The sequence below is a fragment of the Mus caroli genome, chromosome 6, assembly GCF_900094665.2.
Source record: "Mus caroli chromosome 6, CAROLI_EIJ_v1.1, whole genome shotgun sequence".
Lineage (NCBI taxonomy): Eukaryota > Metazoa > Chordata > Mammalia > Rodentia > Muridae > Mus > Mus caroli.
The window spans coordinates 59922325-59940639 of record NC_034575.1 but is presented as its reverse complement, the minus strand read 5'-3'; the positions used below and the strand labels follow the sequence as shown (position 1 = coordinate 59940639).

The 18315-nt window shown below is 39.9% G+C and overlaps 1 protein-coding gene across 3 annotated transcripts in view; it reads right to left on the bottom strand.

Annotated features, from left to right (window-relative positions):
- The window catches only part of Tnip3 (TNFAIP3 interacting protein 3), a 102355-nt gene that overhangs the window by 49829 nt on the left and 34211 nt on the right, over positions 1 to 18315 (bottom strand). For all 3 annotated transcript variants that reach the window (XM_021165820.2, XM_029478771.1, XM_029478770.1), the window contains exon 3: positions 3907 to 4000. In XM_021165820.2, coding sequence (XP_021021479.2) covers positions 3907 to 4000 — 94 coding nt within the window. The remainder of the gene's footprint in view (positions 1 to 3906; positions 4001 to 18315) is intronic.

Genomic DNA, 18315 nt, shown 5'->3' with positions numbered 1-18315 from the left:
AAGAGGAAATAGCATGTATCATTAGGGAGAGACAGGGAGGTGGACTGGAAGAGGAAATAGCATATATCGTTAGGGAGAGACAGGGAGGTGGACTGAAACAGAAGAGTAAACAGAGAGAGGGAGGGAAAGGGGAGAAAGAAACGGACTCCAGGGAGGGACAGCTAACACTAAGCTCCACTTGAGGGGTCATAATGGAAACCTCCTGCAGTAGGAATTCTCAAAATATCTACATATATGAAAGAAATGTAAATAGAATCACCAAATAACAAGAGAATGAAACCCTGACTAGATTTCTTTCCCCATCAAATGAAAACTCCAAACCCAAAAATGAGTTACATATAATTAAGTTATTGACCAAGGGGCAGCTCAAACAACTCAGACTATTGCTACGGCTATTGGTTTTCCCCCCAAAAATGGATGGTAACACCCTATTGCTGGAAACATATCTTGTTGAATATGGGGAATTTAAGGTGTGGCTTAACTAGAGCCTTCACACCAAATGAAGTACCACTAGGTCATGGTAGTGGTAGATTGTAGAAGACAGAGGTGATAGAAGGCAGTAAGGAAACAATACCTCTGCACATTACAGGACTGGTGCACATATGAATTCATAGAGACTGTGGCAGCGTAATGCCCGGTTTGGGTATTGTTTTTTAAACCCTGCTTGTCTTTTTTTATATTATGGTTTTTGGCTTTGAGGGGTTATGGGTTTTGTTGCTGCACTTGTGTTTCTAATGCTTTCCCTTTGTTTCTTTCCCTTTGTTTGTTTTATTTTATTCTGGATTGATTGTCTCTATATTTGCCTGTTTTCTAAGGAAAGAGACATGGAGTTGGACATGTGGTGGGGGAAGGAGCTGGGGGAATCTGAAAGGAGATGTGAGAATATATTGTGTGGAAAAAAATTATTTCCATTGACAAAATAAGTGCACATATCCAGAAACTCCAAATTTGAGGTAAGAGAGTTGGCATTAAAAGAACTTGGCATTCTTCCAGAGTACCTGAGTTCATTTCTCAGCACTCACTCACAACTTCCTGTACTTCCATCTCCGGGTGATCTAATCCCTGGTGAGTTCATTGGCCACCAGAACATGGTCCATGAGTGAACCTGCTTGAGGGGAGATTTTGAGAACTTGTGGAATAACTCCAAAGAAGCAAGACAAAAGTCTTGTTAATCTCCGTTTCTTCATAACAAGGGTTGTTATTAGAATGTGCTTTTGTGCCCTTTCCAGGTGTAATAAAGGAGTCGGTTTACTTTAGATCACACATTATTATTCAGAGTGATCTTTCCAAACAGAAGTTGGTCTGTGACTGTATATGGCCTAACCAGTGGTTCTCACCTTCCTAATACTGTGACCCTTTAATACAGTTCCTCATGACCCTTTGTTGCTACTTCATAACTATAAATTTGTTACTGTTATGAATGCTATTATGTTTTCTGATGGTCTTAGGTGACCCTGTGAATGTGTCATTTGATGCCCAAAGTGTCATGACCCACAGGTTGAGAACAACTGGATATGACCTTGCCCTTGTGACCTCAAGTGAACTTTGCCCATATGATTTTACCTAGCCCTCAGAATGCCCTCAGCATATAAATTGCCTGATGCCCCAAATAAAGATGCATATTGCACATACACTTCTATCCACTTCATTTTAGGCTCCATTCTCCCAGGTTCACACTGTCAGCTAAGGCAATACCAATAAGTACTTTCACTACAGTGGCACACACCCACAATTTCCAAGTCCATATGTAGGAGGTATGTGTGTCTTAGAGTTTCATGAGTGAAGAATTGTAGACACACTCCTGAGTCCTACTATAGGCTCAAGGAGGTGACTAAAGGAAACAATATGAAGAAAAATGAAAAGAAAAGGACCAGAGAAACAAAGTGTATGAGAAGACTGTAGATATCAATGTGTAACACATTTGAAGAAAATTGAGTTCTGGGTAGTGTGGATTGAAAGTGAGAGGATGGATGAACAGAAATGTACAAATGTCAATTACATTTGTAAAAGTAAAAGCTTTTTTTGTTTGTTTGTAAAGGTTTTTGTCTGTTTGTTTTTGGATTTTCAAGATGGCTTTTCTGTGCAGCCCTGGTTGTCCAAGAACTTACTCTGTAAGCCAGGCTGGCCTCAGACTCAGAGATCTACCTGTTTCTGCCTGGAATTAAAGGAATGCATTACTACCACCCAACTAGAAGCTACTAATTTTGTGCTGTGGGTTTCGATGGGGAGGTCAGTTGGCTCAGCTAAACTTTGAAAGAGTGGGAAGATGAACGTATTTCAAGTTGGCATGTGGAGGTAGAGTGTGGCCACATGGGAGCAGTACTGTTTAGCAATTAATCTTACAGTGATGATTTTCACAATGTGCTCTTCTGGATCTTATTTGCCTCTTCTGTTTTCTTGTTTTTCAATGGCCAATTCACAGATCCTTCAATTTCTTTAAACCCCACAGTTTCCTTCTTACAGTCTCTGCAGATGCCATTGCCTTGTGGGCCACAGAGAAGTTAGAAAACATCAACCCATTAACAAGTTCACATTAAGCCCACACAGTGGTTAGAACTTGATACCCTGTGATGTGTAAAGACAGAAGACGGTTTTCCTACGAAGCAGGATCCATGGAAGTGAATGCACAGAACAATGAGAAAGTTAGTTAGGAGCCTAGAACTGTGTGGTAAGAGAACACAGGCCAAGATTATTATGGAGATATCAGTGGTCCCTAGCACATTTCCTTCTGAGATGAGATAAGCATCAGAGGAGAAAAAACACATCTCTTCTGTTAAAGAAGAAAAATGCTCTGATAGCTGAATAGGCAAGAAACTAGAGGGGGCTGTTTTAAGCATTCTAATTGCTGGCAGAGGTTCACTGATAACTTTTAAAAGAGCCAGGCTTTTACATCCCTCCATTCAGTGACATGAACGAAAGAGATTTTGGAGTAATAATAATTTAGTAAGACAGGTGTGTGTGTGTGTGTGTGTGTGTGTGTGTGTGTGAGAGAGAGAGAGAGAGAGAGAGAGAGAGAGAGAGAGAGAGAGAGAGAGAGAGAGATCCTGAAATGTGCTCCCTAACAATGATGCATTTTCAAGGTAGGAGTCTTATAGTGTCTATGTCTGTGTTCAGTGGTGGCTGAAGCTTGTAGAATTCTGAGATATTTCTTAAGAAAAAAAGCATGTGAATTTATTGTTGCAATTTTTCTATGGCAATATATGTTCTTTAGGGTCATCTAGTCCCAATTTGCTCTACACAAAATATTTGTCTTGAATTTTTATAGCCTTCTGTGTGCTACTTTACTGATAAGAACTAAAATTACTTGGATCAAAATCTTATATATTCATTTTTTAACAGCAGCCATGAATGCAAAAGTATGTTGGATCTTAGAAACGATTGTTAGAGATGAGTTCTAAATTGAGGATTGTCCAGATCTGCGCAGTCCCCTGTGTTTTATGAGGCATCCCTGAAAAGTCATCTACCACATCCCAAGCAGTAGCTTATTATCTCTATTTACACGGCAGTACCACAAACAAATATCTTCAAAGAAAATAAAAATCCAAAACAATTCCTTAGCAATAAAGCGCTCCTCCCCCACTCTTTGAAGCAATGCAGAAAGAAATAAAATCAACTGCAAATGAACATGGATATGAATTGTGCTGACCTTAGCCAACTGGGTCACCTTCTCCAAAGATAGATGCCATTGGTACTCAGTGCTCTTTCTACTAGCAGGACTCAGTTCTTGTTCTCCTTTGCTTTAGGCCTCTACCTAGCAGGGGCCTCATATTGACTGGAAGATAAGATTTGTTCTGATTCATACTACCTTCTCAGCATCAAGAACGTTCATGGCTGACTATAAATGACTTGGATGAACACATTGTAGAGTGTGTGTTGAGAGAAAGCAGGAAGAGAATGACTCCTTACCTTTGGAGAATGGACATTTCTGTGGCTGGCTGTGGTCTCTGGGCCACCTGCTATCAGATCCCGGATTTTGTAATCAAGCTCCATGCTCTCACACCTGGAAAGCAGGACACATGACAAATGTGATTGAAAGTTATTCAAAGATGCAGTGAGTTTACATGCAGGAAGGTGGCATTTGTGCAAGGTAACTTTCTGCCATCATTCTTTATCAACAACGCTCCTTACTAACAGTCACTGCTACCCTCATTTTAGCTATATTAACATGAGTTCAGAATGTTGATTTGCTCGTAAAATCACACCCAGTAAACCTTGTAGGACAGGACCAAACTCATATCTATAGAGTGGCCTCTTGTGTGTGTGTGCAAGTGAGAGAAAGAGAGAGAGAGAGAGAGAGAGAATATGAGAAGAGAGAAAATGAGAGAGTGAGTCTCTAAGACTGTGGATGCATGCATAGTATAGCAGGCATATGGAGGTTGGAGGTGTTGGCCTTCTGCTCCACCTTGTCTGAGAAGGCTTTGTTGTTCGCTATTGTGCTCCAGGTTAGCTGGGCTACAAGTTTCTGGGACTCTCCTTTCCCCATCCCCCTCATATCTTGCCAAGGAAATCCTGGGATTACAGGGGTGTGCTACTGTGAATAGCTTGTGTGTGGATTCAAACTTAGGTCCTTATGCTTTCTGTGGCAAGTGCATGACTTGCTGAATCATCTCCCCAGCCACACTGCCCAAATAAACATGTGATATACATATATACACATACATATATACATATACATACACATACATACACACACACACACACACACACACAGAGAGAGAGAGAGAGAGAGAGAGAGACACTGTTTGAGGAGAGGATTAGTAAAAAGTAATACATGCAAACCTGGGCAAAGTGAATATGACAGATGATAATGCACACTTAATTGGCATCTCAGGAGCCAAAGAGAGGATATGGCAGGGCCATTGTACACAAAGAATGTGAAATTCTAGAAATATTCACTCCTTTCCGTAGCCCCTCTTAACTATTTTTGCTACTTGTATAACTCCAGTTAAACCAGACAACAAACCCTGAAGCAATTACTTGCCATCAGTGGGAAATAGTACTTTCCAGCTGAGGAGTATATTGAAGCTCCAGTAAGGAGAACCTAAATTTGCTTCATTCCGCCGCGCATTCCGTAAGTTTTGCTCTGTCCAGTGACCTGTTGCTGATGGCTCTGACAGTGTAGCATCCCTTTCAGTGCAAGACCAGGATTCTTGTCAGTTTGGTTGTGAGCCTACCCCTCCATGCCTGATACTGCCGCAGTCCACATCAGTATCTCCCGTTATGCTGTGTTGGAATGAATGTGAACGCTTCTCATTAAAACACAACTCAAGAAAATTATCCCATTAACTTTCCGGTAACTGTTATTTCTACACACACACACACACACACACACGAGAGAGAGCGAGATAGATAGATAGATAGATACATAGATAGATAGATAGATAGATAGATAGATAGATAGATAGATAGATAGATAGAGACAGACAGACAGACAGAGACAGACAGAGAGACAGAGAGATTTTGAGCCCCACAGGCTAAGAAGTTCTAATTGTCTCCAAATAAAATAAGAATGGAATTGGAAGGCCTAACAGCGAGTCTGCATGGCAGTGGCTGCCTGGATTGTCTGCCCAACCTGGTACCTTCCATATAGCAGCCTCCAAGAGAAATCAGTAACATCTAGACTTACGATAACACTTGAATTTGTTCACAATTATTAGACTCAAAGTAAACAACCGACCTTAGTGCTCTGTATCTAGAATTAACCATCTGTATTTTTCAAACCAATAGATCTAGTTTTATTTGTTTTCTGTTATTTGTAGTAAAAAAAAACATAAATAATGCAACTTGACCTTCATATTCCCTTTAATATTCCTAGCAGGCTGTGAAATGTCTGTACCGTATACTGACAAGTACACCTCACACTCTCTTGCTGCAAAACAGAATCTATAGAAACACTATCCTACTGCCAAGCTGAAATCTATGGAGTACCTTTCCACCTTTCATGGCCTAAAGGACTGAGTTAGTACTGGGCAGAATCTGAACCTACCTGCAAGGATTCCACACTTCTCTAGGAGGACTCTTAAGACTCCTTCCGTAACTATGTTGGCTTTTTGTCACTAACAAATAGTTCAAAGAAATAATTACAAGAAGAAAGATAATGTCTTTTAGTGTCTCAGAGGTTTCTGTCCAAGGCCAGCTGGATCAATTGCTTTGCACCAGGGTGGAGCAGGCTAGCAGGACAGTAACAAAGAAGGCTCAGGCAGCCCCAAATGACGGCTGTGTGGGTAACTGTCCTTTTTCTTATCTAGTCTTTTGGAGCAGGAGTGAGAGCAGATTTTCCCTTGCAGGCATGCCCAAGGCTGTGCTTTGCTAGTCTCACTGGAGCATCACGATTAACCAGAACAGAAACTGACCTTCAACCTTTCCTTTCAGAACTGGAGTGTACTGAAGACAGTTCCCTCCAGGGAACATTCTCTCTTGTACTATGAGCCAGTCTTGCCTGCCAAGAGGCCACACTGTTTTCTGGTATTGTAACCTTTGGCGGAACTACACATTTCTGTGCATTTGAGACCGCAGGCATGAGGAATCCTTGAGAAGACCCACTCTGAGGTCCAGGTCCTGAAATGTTCTGATGCCTTGCTGCCTTGCTAACTTTGTCTTTGATTCTCTCCTCCCTGTTTGTTTCCATGATGACTTCTTCATAGTTTATGAAACACAGTTCGCTTTCTGGGTCCCTGCAGCTGCCATTGCTTTTGTGGCTCTCACTTATCCAGTTCATTTACGTTTTAGCTTAAATGTCACTTCATTAAGGATACTTCTGTTTTCCTGCCACCTGAACCAGCGTTCTATATTCTTGCTAGTGTTGTCCCTCAGTTCTGCTTTATTTTCTTCCCGGACTTCTAATTATCTTGATATCTTTTCAAAGTTCAGTTCCCTCTATACTTTCCATGAAAATGTTCATTCACTTTTATTTGCTGTTCTGTCCCTTGGCAGATATAAGCCCTCCATAAATATTGATTATTGAGTAGAGTGATCCCTTGGCAATGTTTAATTCAAAATACCTGTTAACCCAATTGTAAACATTAAGTTGTCTAAAATATATATAAATAACCTCACACTTAGGGGTCAAATGAGGCAGAACATAGGTTATCAAGCAAGAGGGTCCTAATAACAGCTTCAGAAATGAGCATTTGAGCATTCATTACCCTTGGAGAGGCCCTGTCTTTACCACCTGGGTTATGTGTTCACTACTGCAAAGCACTGACGTCATGGAGAAAAACCACATGCAGTGAGGATTCTCACCACTTCACTTGATAGCTGGGTGTGCATGAAGACTGGCAGCTCCCTTCTCTCTGCACTTGAACAGGTGGTTAAAGGGTCGGCCCCATAGTTAGACCTTGAAGTATGGTTGAAAGTGTATTTGCCAGACTCACAGGCAAGAGGCATCCTTACTGAGAGGTGGATTCCTGACCATTCTGATGAGGGAGGTTCTCTTAACTGCCTTCAATCACTCTAGGAAGAAGAGAAGTGGCAGCAAAGGAGAGCACAGGTAAGTGACAGGAAGCAGGTAGTTTGGCCACCTCTATGGAGAGTGGGATGGGCAAGCACAGCCAGTGCTTAGCTGGCTGCTGAATGGAAGAGGAAAGGGCATCGACCTGGGTATCACATCTTGGACGGGACTTGAGCTAATGTGCTATTCTCATTGAAAAAGTTGCTGTCAGTGTCTGTGCCACTACGGGTATGACTGAGAAAATTCATTTGAATACTGTGGAAACATTTAGTAGAAGTTAAATAGATAAATACTCATCAGAGGTCAAGCACAGTGCTTCTAGTTGTAAGTCCCTCTGTGCACCCTGTTGGCTTGGTTCATAGACTAGGAAAACAATGCGGTTTTACTTCTGTTAGGCTCAGTGATACACACCCAAGGAAGGCAGCTTTTGCTGGATGCTCCCAAATGACGCTTTATTATTGTTGCTTTATTCTAAAGTCACTAAGGGTTGTCACAAGTGTGTTTGGAAAGTAGAACTCAGAAATTTAATATATTGCTAAAAAGAAAAGGAAAAATAATTTTAAAAGCACAGAAATTCAATTTAGTGTAAGAGATAATAAAATGTTTAGTAACACCATTGGATAGAAGGCAATCCATTTAGGTGTTATAAGAATATGAACACATTTTTTTAGAATATTGTCTAGTAAATGGAAAAACTAAGTAGGTGGAAATATTTTGTACTTTTCTTTTAATTAGTATACTTTCTTATGTGTTATGAATTTTAATGTTTCCTAAAAATAAGAGAAATGCAGGCTTGCTTCTTTTCTACAGAGTCACAATTCTGACAACTGAGGGCAAAAAAAAAAAAAAACATTACACTTGGTAGGTGTCTGTTTTCTTTTTAGATCACTAATTAATTGCATACATATTATTATGTTCTTATTATAATACAATGAACTGAGGCTTGCAACAGAGTGCAAAACAAAACAGCAACAATAATAATAATTAAAAAAACTAGAGAGGCTGGGAAAACAGCTCTGTCTTTTCTTTCTTCACAAACCCTCAGATCTGAGTTTGATACCCTAGAAACTACAAAAATACATCACACCAAGCCCCTAGACACAATCTCAGCACTAGGGAGACAAGGACATGGAGAGTCCCAGGGCTCTTTGCCCAGCCATCTAGGTCTTGCTGAGCCCTAGACTGTCTCAGATCATGTTTCAGAAACAGGTGGCTCATGGTGCCTGAAGAATGAATGCCAGATTGTCATCTTGCTTCCACATACATGTTCATGCACTACTACCCCTCCCTACAGCCAATTTAAAGCAAAATTTCATGACATATTATAAAGGAATTAGTAGAAAAGTGGGGACAGTGTGTGAGGCCAATTTGGCAATAAACTTTTGAAACTTAGCTTCCCCCAGCTTCTATGAGATGGCGGTTAGTTTCTCCACTGACAACTCTCCTCCCAGAAGCCCAGGAGACCAGCAGAGAGGACAGGGAGAGGAATGAGTAACTGCCAGGAATATTTGGAGTTCTTGTGCTTTCAGAATTAGTTCAAACATTTCCAGCCGAAACATCTTTTAAAATATTCAAAACATTCATCCCCTCAAACAACTCTCTTGAATGCTATTGTTTACAAAGCGTACCCAGAGTCATTTAATTATTTACATTTTATTATCTGATCAGAGCCAAGCTACTGCTGACCAGTAGAATCATTTCTGGTAGAAAATAATCCTCAAACATTATGGATTATTGCCTGAAAGGGGAGTTTTGAGTCTAATCTGCCACTTCTATTTTAGCAGTTCTCCTCAATTGCCTAGTTCTTCAAGTGCTCTGTGACTGAACTACTTTCTATTTTGGTATACATTGTTTATTCATGTGCTGAATAAAACCCTGAGAAAATGTTCATTTTAGCCTGTATGTGATCCGTGCTCTCAATTTCTTGCACATCATATGTTAATGTCGCTGGGCACCTGCATCTTTCTAGCTAGCATTGGTGGTGTGTGGCGAGCATATAACTAAAAAAAAAAAATAAAAAGACTTTGTTTTATGGATTCATGATATAGCTATTTAATTAGCACCAGAATGTAGGTAAATTCCTGGGAAAAATAATTACACTCAACAGACAAAACAGAAAACCATACTTCTGGGAGTAATCACATGACCTCTCACTTCATCTCCTAGGTGATAGAGAAGCCACACGCAGCAGGACAGAGGACAGACAGCAAAGCTGGGACAAGGGTTCAGAGCCAGAGTTTTCTCTTCTTAGAGTCCACATGTCCTGCCCACTCACTGATAGAACCACAAGTTGAGCTTTTATCTTGTGTTTCAAGCCTTGTTTTCAAGGAAGAGTGTCTGGAGAACAAAGATTTAAGTACTAGACAAGGAAAAATTGGTAGTAGTTTCTTTTTTTTTTATGGAGATTCTTTTTGTTGTTTAACTCTTGAGATGCTTCCAGTTGTTCAAAGACCAGGGTTTGGTACCTAGACAGAGAACTGTAGACCAAAAGATACCGACCAAGGTTCAAAGTTCTACAAGTTACTTTTCACTAGTATGTGCTATGTTCCAGTTTCCTCTGAAATAAAACATTTCATTATAAGGAAGTTCATCAAAACTTAAGAAGGAAACAAAATAATGCCTTCAAGAAGTCCCTGAAGCTGACCGGATTCACCGGGATCCACATTCTCTGAGGTTACATTAACAGCAAGGAATATGAAGACTCTCTCAGACCGGTGGACTGCCAAGAAAGAGGGTCAGACCAACTAAATTACCTGGGACAGACACTCTCTCACATCCTGAATTGCCTATCTGGGATGAGTAGATTTTCATTTATGCTTTCCCAAGAATAGCGTCACAAAGAAGTATGGTTGATATTTTCAGATGCTTCTGGCTTTGGGGGAAGAAACTAATTAGTCAACAAAGGAATTGTGTGGGGTGTTTTAAGTTAGTAAGTCTTAGTGTTTTCGTTACCATACTACTGAAAACATTAAGCGCTGTGGCTTGAGAAGTAGGAGAAGAAAAAGCATTTACTCATAGTCTTTAAAGGCTTTAAAAACTTGCATTTATTTATTTATTTATTTATTTATTTATTTATTTATTTATTTATTTATATTCATTTATGTGGGTCAGTTCTTTCTTTTCACTGTGTGGGTCACAGGATGCCATCAAGCCTGTTGGCAGGCACCTTTACTGGCTGAGTCCTCCGAGGACCCTCAGAGAACTTGTAAAGTAGTATTGTCTTTGGACAAGAAGAAACTTTTCAAAAGTTTTATATAAGGCAATGTGTTCTTAATAATGTAAATAACTCTTTAAAAGTGTATTTCATTTCTGACATGTATCCCAGGTGACCAAGATGTAGACCCTGTTATTGTTCTCCTGTGTTCTTGGAGGGATCCTGGTTTCTTTGCTGCATTTTGAGATTATCCAGGTCACTGTTCTGATGCCACATGCCATGTCAAACGTCTTGTGGCTATGTCTAGAAGAAGCACAAACAGAGAAGCCAGACTGGAGCAGACACAGGCACGACTGCCTGAGCGGTCTGGTCTTTCATCTCCACTTGGCTCATTTGAGTAGGAAATACAGCACTAATTAATGGTGTCCCTAGAGGGCGCTCTGCATCTATTTCATTAGAAAAGCATTATTGACTTTCCTTCCTGGAGATTTTCACCTTGAATTTTAACTTCAGAGACTGAGATGTTGTAAGATGGAGGGAGGACAGATGGAAGGGCAGAATGTGTGGGTTACCTGTGAATAAAAATTACAGACCATTTCTGTTGTTTAATATATTTTACTAAAAGTATTAATGAAATACATTTTGGTTTAAAATATAGAATGCATCATGAATAAGCATTTCTTCTTTGTGCAGAAACCATGTTATTCTTTCAGTTACCACAATTTCAGTAGCTGTTCAACCAAAGAAAGCATCTCTATTTCTTTCTTTTTTAAAATTAACTGTCTTTGTAGTTGTGATCCTTGTAGGATATTCCGTATAGCAGAATTACAGATCAGCTGTCTTCCTACTTGCACTATAGAAGACATAGACAGCTCATGATCAAGTACAGAATTACTCACATATAGTGATAGCTTGCAATGACTTGATTGAACATTTTCTGTAACTTTTCCCACCTCTGACATGGGGCCTTGCCCTTAGTATCTTAACAAAAGGATATAGGACATGTTTTCTGAGATTAAAGGACTGTCACCCTTGTGCACATGGAGTGTGATCTACTTTTATTCTTCTCTTTGTCACGTTCCTAAGGAAATGAAATTTATGAACTTGGGATTTCTTTTTCTTCCAGAAAACAGGGAATCCTTCTTCAAGAACTGATTAAATATTTTCAACATCAAAGTAAACAAAAATAAAACTACAGTTTATGACTTAAGATGTAGCTTAGCGGTGGAGTGCCATGTCAGGATTTCATCCATAGCACAAACAAATAGCATGTAATCAACAAATAAAACTATTCATCTCCATGACAATAACAATTTTTGATGGAGAATGGGATGTTTATATAATTTCACTGAATCCTGATCAAAACTTATTTGGTATTAAAGGAATGTAGGATGGAGAGAGGATAGATGGACGGGCAGAATATGTGGGTTATCTTTGAATAAAAATTACAGCCCTTTTGTTTAATATATTTTATTAAAAGTTTTAATAAAATATTTTTTGGTTTAAAATATAGAATTCTGTCAAAAATAGGATAGAAAGTATCTGCAGAAGATATCACACTCACAGAGGCAGGCTCTGAGGTCCCATACACTCTCAAGCTATGCTCAGTGTGGTAGCCAGTCCATGGCTGGCAGCTATCTTTACTAAGCTAAAAGGGAGGTCTAAAATGTTCTTTGGCATTTTTGTTAAGCTATATTGTGTAAAGCAATTATGGCAGCATCCATAAAATATTCCCAAGGTCTCTTCTTATCACTATATCTCCTTTTGGAGAGTATGGAACCAACAGCAAGCCTTCAAGGTGGGTTGCTTTATCTGCTTTTGTCTACAAAAAGAGAGGCAATAAAAGGTCTCAAAAAAAACGTTCTATACCTTAAATGCTGCCAGGACCTGGCCTAAACTGTAAACACTGCCTTGCCAAAGTAGAGCAGTTCCCCAAGTTATTCCACAAGAAAATCTCTTAGATCTTCTGGGTCTTATGATTGAAGACCTAATGATGCCCTTTGTGGTAGGCAAAGGCTAACAACCTGTATCCCAATCAAAGCCATCAATATCAACAGAGAGGAGCCCAGGCTGCCTGTCCATGTAACAAGTAAGTTTCTGTCATTCTTAATTGGTTTGGAGGCTGCTTGCTCTATACTTCCTACTCAAATATATCCTTCTCAGATCTCCGAGATGGCATTGGTGGAGGGCACCAGCTTTATCAGACAGTAGTGTTGGGGAGCAATAGTGATATAAACTGCATGGTATTGGTACAGAGACAGACAGCTAGATCAATAGAATATAACTTATATAAACCAGAAATAAACCCACATACCTATAGTCACTTGATCTTTGACAAAGAAGCCAAAACCATACAGTGGAACAAAGGAAGCATCTTTTAAAATGGTGCTGGTATACTGGCAGTCTTCATGAAGAAGAATGCAATTGATCCATTTTTATCTCCTGGTATAAAGCTCAAGTTCAAATGGATCAAGGACCTCCACATAAAACCAGATTCACTGAATCTAATAAAAGAGAAATAGCTTTGAACACATTGGCGCAGAGGACATTTTCCTGAACAGAACACCAATGGCTCAAGCTCTAAGATCAACAATTGACAAATGGGACCTCATGAAACTGAAAAGCTTCAATAAGGCAAAGATTACTGTCAATAGGACAAAACAGCAGTCTACAGATTGGGAAAAGATCTTTACCAACCCTACATGCAATAGAAGGCTAATGTCCAAAATACACAAAAAACTCAAGAAGTTAGACTTTATAAATCTAAATAACCCAATTAAAAATGAGGTACAAAGCTAAACAAAGAATTCTCAACTGAGGAATCTTGAATGGCCGAGAAACACCTAAAGAAATATTCAACATCCTTAGTCATAAGGGAAATACAAATAAAAATGACCCTGAGATTCCACCTTACACTAACCAGAATGGCTAAGATCAGAAACTGCTCTTCATCCTCACGGAGCCCCCTGTAACCTTTCCCCAAAGATCAACCAGTTTCTGGTCAACAGCCCATATCAGCTCAGATCCCCACCCTCATGACTGTCATATAGCAACCACTTGCTTCTCTCTCCCCAACCCTTCAAAAAGGGCCTTGCTAGTTTGATTCCTCCCAATAAACCCTTTTTACCTACAGATTGCTACAGTTCAGTAGATTCTCTACATCATCACTTACAGAGGCCAGTGATTTTTCTCTGGGATTTGTTGAAATTAATGCAAGCAAATGATTTGTTAGCCTGTTTTATTATTATGAAAAAGCAAATAAATAAAGGATCATCATGAAGCCACGTTGTACTGACCAACAGCAAATAGTCCAGAAAATGAAGGGAAATATTCCCACCAGAATAGTTAGACTCCAAACCGTGAGAGTCAACATAAACAAGATCAGAAGTGAGAGGCTTTCACCTCCCTGTGGACTTTTCCAATGAATCTTCTCTTAGAAGATTGAAATAGAAACTTTCAGTAGAAATTGAAATTCTTTCAAAGATTTGTCCTTGAAATATAGGTCAGGAACCATATTCATGGACAAAAGAGAAAATGAATAACAACTTGGTTTAACTCAACAAACTTTTTGTAAATCCTCATTGATTATGGACCATTAATCATCTGAATTAATTGCCCATATCTTTATTATTTTAATGAAGTCTAGAAAAAGAAATATGCATAAATTATGTTTAATTATACATTCTATTAAAATATAAGCATTATGCCTCTCCACACCAGAAAGCATCACTTAGCTACTCAGAGACTAAGTGATATTTAGTCACTGCCACCATTATGTACAAGCTGCCACACCAATTATTTTCTACGCATTCCTTCCTAAAGAAAATGCCAAAACAAAATTCTCTTTATGTCATGAAATATTAAAATATTATTTACACATAGCAACTTTCACACGAAAAATCAACAGAGAAAAAAAAAACGTTTGGTGCAAAATCAACTGCTTTTCTTCATTAATTTTAATAGGCTCGACATAAAGGCCAGTCTTGAAATTTGAAGAAATATAACCACACAAATTCTGAAAGAAAAGTTTCTAAGGTCTAAGAATTTTGAATATCTGGCAGGATAGAGGAGCTTCATGTATAACTGGCATTTCAAAAAATAATCTATTTTGGCTAGATAATCTACTGTGCAACAGAAATGGGCAAGGAAAACAGCTTTGGGGGGCAGCTGCCTAGCAGGTTCAAGGCCTTTAGTTTCACTCCAGTATTGTAAAAATCAAACAAAAGGCAGAGGGACCTGAGTGCCCTCTGGACATCAGACCCCTCTCCAGGAGATCTGGCCACCTGCCCAAGAGAAGTCTGAGTCACAGCATCCCACCTAGGAACCAATGGTGTATTTCTACCTGTAGAAAGAAGACACAAATTCCTATTTACCTTTATAGATCTTTGCATCTTCGAATAATAATGTGATAAATATTGTGATTTAAAATGTGTGCTTGTAGATGGCTGACAACAGTTAACAGATTACCTAGAAGGAGGAATTAATAAAAAGCTGTGTGTGGGTGTGGTCTGTGCTCTTCTACCAGGTGGGTCCAAAAATGGGAGGAACTTAAGTAGTCAGGCCTGGTTTTTACATGCTAAGCTATCTCTCTAGACCTGCTTTTTATGTTTTTATTTTTCCTTCAAAAATTGGGAATTGGGAATAATGCCTTATATTTTCCTTTTCTGATTAATGCATCATCAGACCCTGGCAAGATTCTTGTAAGTAACAAATTTCATCTAAAAATGCCCCTAGTTTATCTAGATTCCCTATGAAGAGCATTCTATAAAATGAACTCCAGATTAGATTAAAAGTTTAGTGCAAGGCATTTTAGGAATAAACAGAAATAGATTTAACTGATATTAGTATTACCTAAAAAGACATTAGTATAATGACATTAGTATAATGGCGAATGAAAATCAATTTGAAAGCAGGGAGCTATTGCTAGTGTGATATAGAAACCACTCTCACTCCCTCTTTCTATCTTTCGGTCTGTCCCTTCCTCCCTGTTTCTCTCTTTCTGTTTTACACACACACACACACACACACACACACACACACACACAAAGATACACATCCCACAATAAGAGAAAAAAAGAAGAAAGGTAGGAAGGGAGGGAGGGAGGGAGGGAGGGAGGGAAGAAAAATGAGCTTGTCATATTGGCACATGCTATAACCCCAGCACTAGGGAGGTAGACAGGAATCTGAGGGCAATTAGTCCCAGAAAAAAAGGTAAAAGAAGTCAGTATGGGGCTTTTAAGAAAAGAATCTTGCTACTCTTCTGGCTTGGAAATACCCCCAGACTAGCCCAGACATGTCCCTGGATGGCTCAGTGGATACACAGGAGAAGCCAAAAGCCCAGAGGCCCTGGGTGCAAGCATAGCTCAAGAGGTGGAAGAGGAAGTGGCAACTGGTAATCACCAGTTACAGATTTTATCACTGAACTGATTCTTACCTCCCTAAATTCCCCTACTCTCAACTGGAACTGATTTTGGTGTCAAGCTGCAGCAGGCAGAGAAGAATGCTCTAAGGAAGAGAAAGCTGGTCACATACACCTAGAATCACAATGTGCCAGGGAGAGCATCCCTGCAGTACCCCAAGGGAAAAGTTGAGGTTCAAGAAGCTGTCTGTAAGATAATACCAGAGCAAGGGATGTAGCTCATCTGCCTTGAAGATTGCTAATTCCTAACTCACACATGGCTTAAAGGGTGGTGGCAGAGACTTTATTCTTTTTTTGTTTGTCAAGCCCAGAATTTTGAATGGTGTTCCTGCCGGGGGAAAGGGGTGCTCCTGCAGGCAAGTGATGTGAACAGACTGTGTGTGTGTGTGTACTTTAATAAACATAGTCAAAGTTGGGGTCACATTTGGCATTTATTCTGTTTGTGTGTTAGGAAGATGTGGCTGCGTTTGACTTTCCCTGCCCTCGAAAGGACAGAGATAATCCTCATGAACTTCCTCTGCCTTTCTTACCACTGAAGCCAGTGACACAACCACACCAGACGATGCTGAACAACAGCTTTACCAAACTTGGAAGATGTTTTGCAAAAAAGCCACTACATGAATCACAAAATCTCTTTTGCATAATCCTGAACTAAGTAGAATATTAACAATCTAAGGCTTCTCAAAAACTTTATAGGAGGGCCCTCCATGCTCTTTATTTAGACCCAGTTTCTCAAAACTGTACCTAGTTAGAACTCGTCAGGCTGCGGGGGTTTTCCACACTTCTGAGCAGTTTTTCATCTTTACACAGAGCGGTGGCAGTTAGCAGCTGTTGAGTCTCCAGAGTCTGTGCCTGTACCTTGAACATGTGCCCAGGCCAGCAGGTTCCCTTTGAGCATTCAGTAACCACCCACAGCCTCCTGATTAGAATATGTCCTTTTGCTTTGGTGAAACAATTCAGTTCAAAGAGCTGTGGATGACTGCTGGTTGTGGTATAAAGATCAGGGAATCATCTGCCAGCCATTACGTTAGACATCCAGTTTTCCATTGAACTTTGTTTATTTGCTTTAACATCCTTGGAGAGCATACTGTTTCCTTCCTCGCAGCAGATTTCTGGTGCCCTGGCCTCATTGGTTATTTCAGTTGTTCTGCTCAGGCCCTGTTATAAGAGCAGACTGGAAGATAACTATGCCTGGATGACAGTGTCACAAAGAGAAACTGACTCTCTGATCTGTTATGTTAGAGTAGAAGTAAAGGTCACTTTGTGATAACAGACTTGGCTGCTAGTAAAAGTGGAACTTAGTGTTGAGGAAGAGGGGAGGAATTGAAGGTCAAGAGGAAACTTGGTGGCTTGAGTCACTATGGCTGACTTGTGAATAGACTCTAATGATGAGGGTGGATGAGTAGGGGTCCAGAAGGGAAGTCCAGAAAGCCCTGTTAGTAAAATGTTCCACCAAGGAGCAACTTTCCTGACCATACTAAAGCTGGAGAGATGCCACATAAACCTTGAGGTTGCTTGGTGGACGTGGCTCCCTGCAGCTGTGGGTTACATATGGAATGTCCCATCAGTACGCAGCATTTGTGTCTCATGTGTTTGCATGCCGTTTCTAAGTAGTATTCTATATGTTTCAGCAGGAAAGAGCAATCCTAAAGTCTAAAGGAAAGTAGCATTTCTAAAATGGAGGAATGATCACTCTTTTTCACTGTTAGCTCAGGAATTTGCATGTTTCATGGAGACCATGGAGAGTGGTCTAGAAGCAAGTGAAGACCTGGACTCTATGCACACTTCTGCCACCAGCCAACTGTGTTTCAAGAAGACTTTCAGCTCATCAGTCCATCTTATATTAATACAAATCCTCATTTACTCAACATTCACATTGCAAGAACCCACTGCTTGCATGAAGATCTTGTTTTGGTCATATGTAAATTAAAGGAACTACCTCACATCAACTCCAGTGTTGAAATCATGTTCTTGATTTTTTTTTTGAAATTTATTTTTTCAATTAGGTATTTTCTTCATTTACATTTCCAATGCTATCCTAAAAGTCCACCATACACTACCTCCCACTCCCCTAACCACCCACTCCCACTTCTTGGCCCTGTCATTCCCCTGTACTGAGACATATAAAGTTTGCAAGACCAATGGGCCTCTCTTTCCAATGATGGCCAACTAGGCCATCTTCTGATACATATGCAGCAAGAGACAAGAGCTCCGGGGTACTGGTTAGTTCATATTGTTGTTCCACCTATGGGGTTGCAGACCCCTTTAGCTCCTTGGGTACTTTCTCTAGCT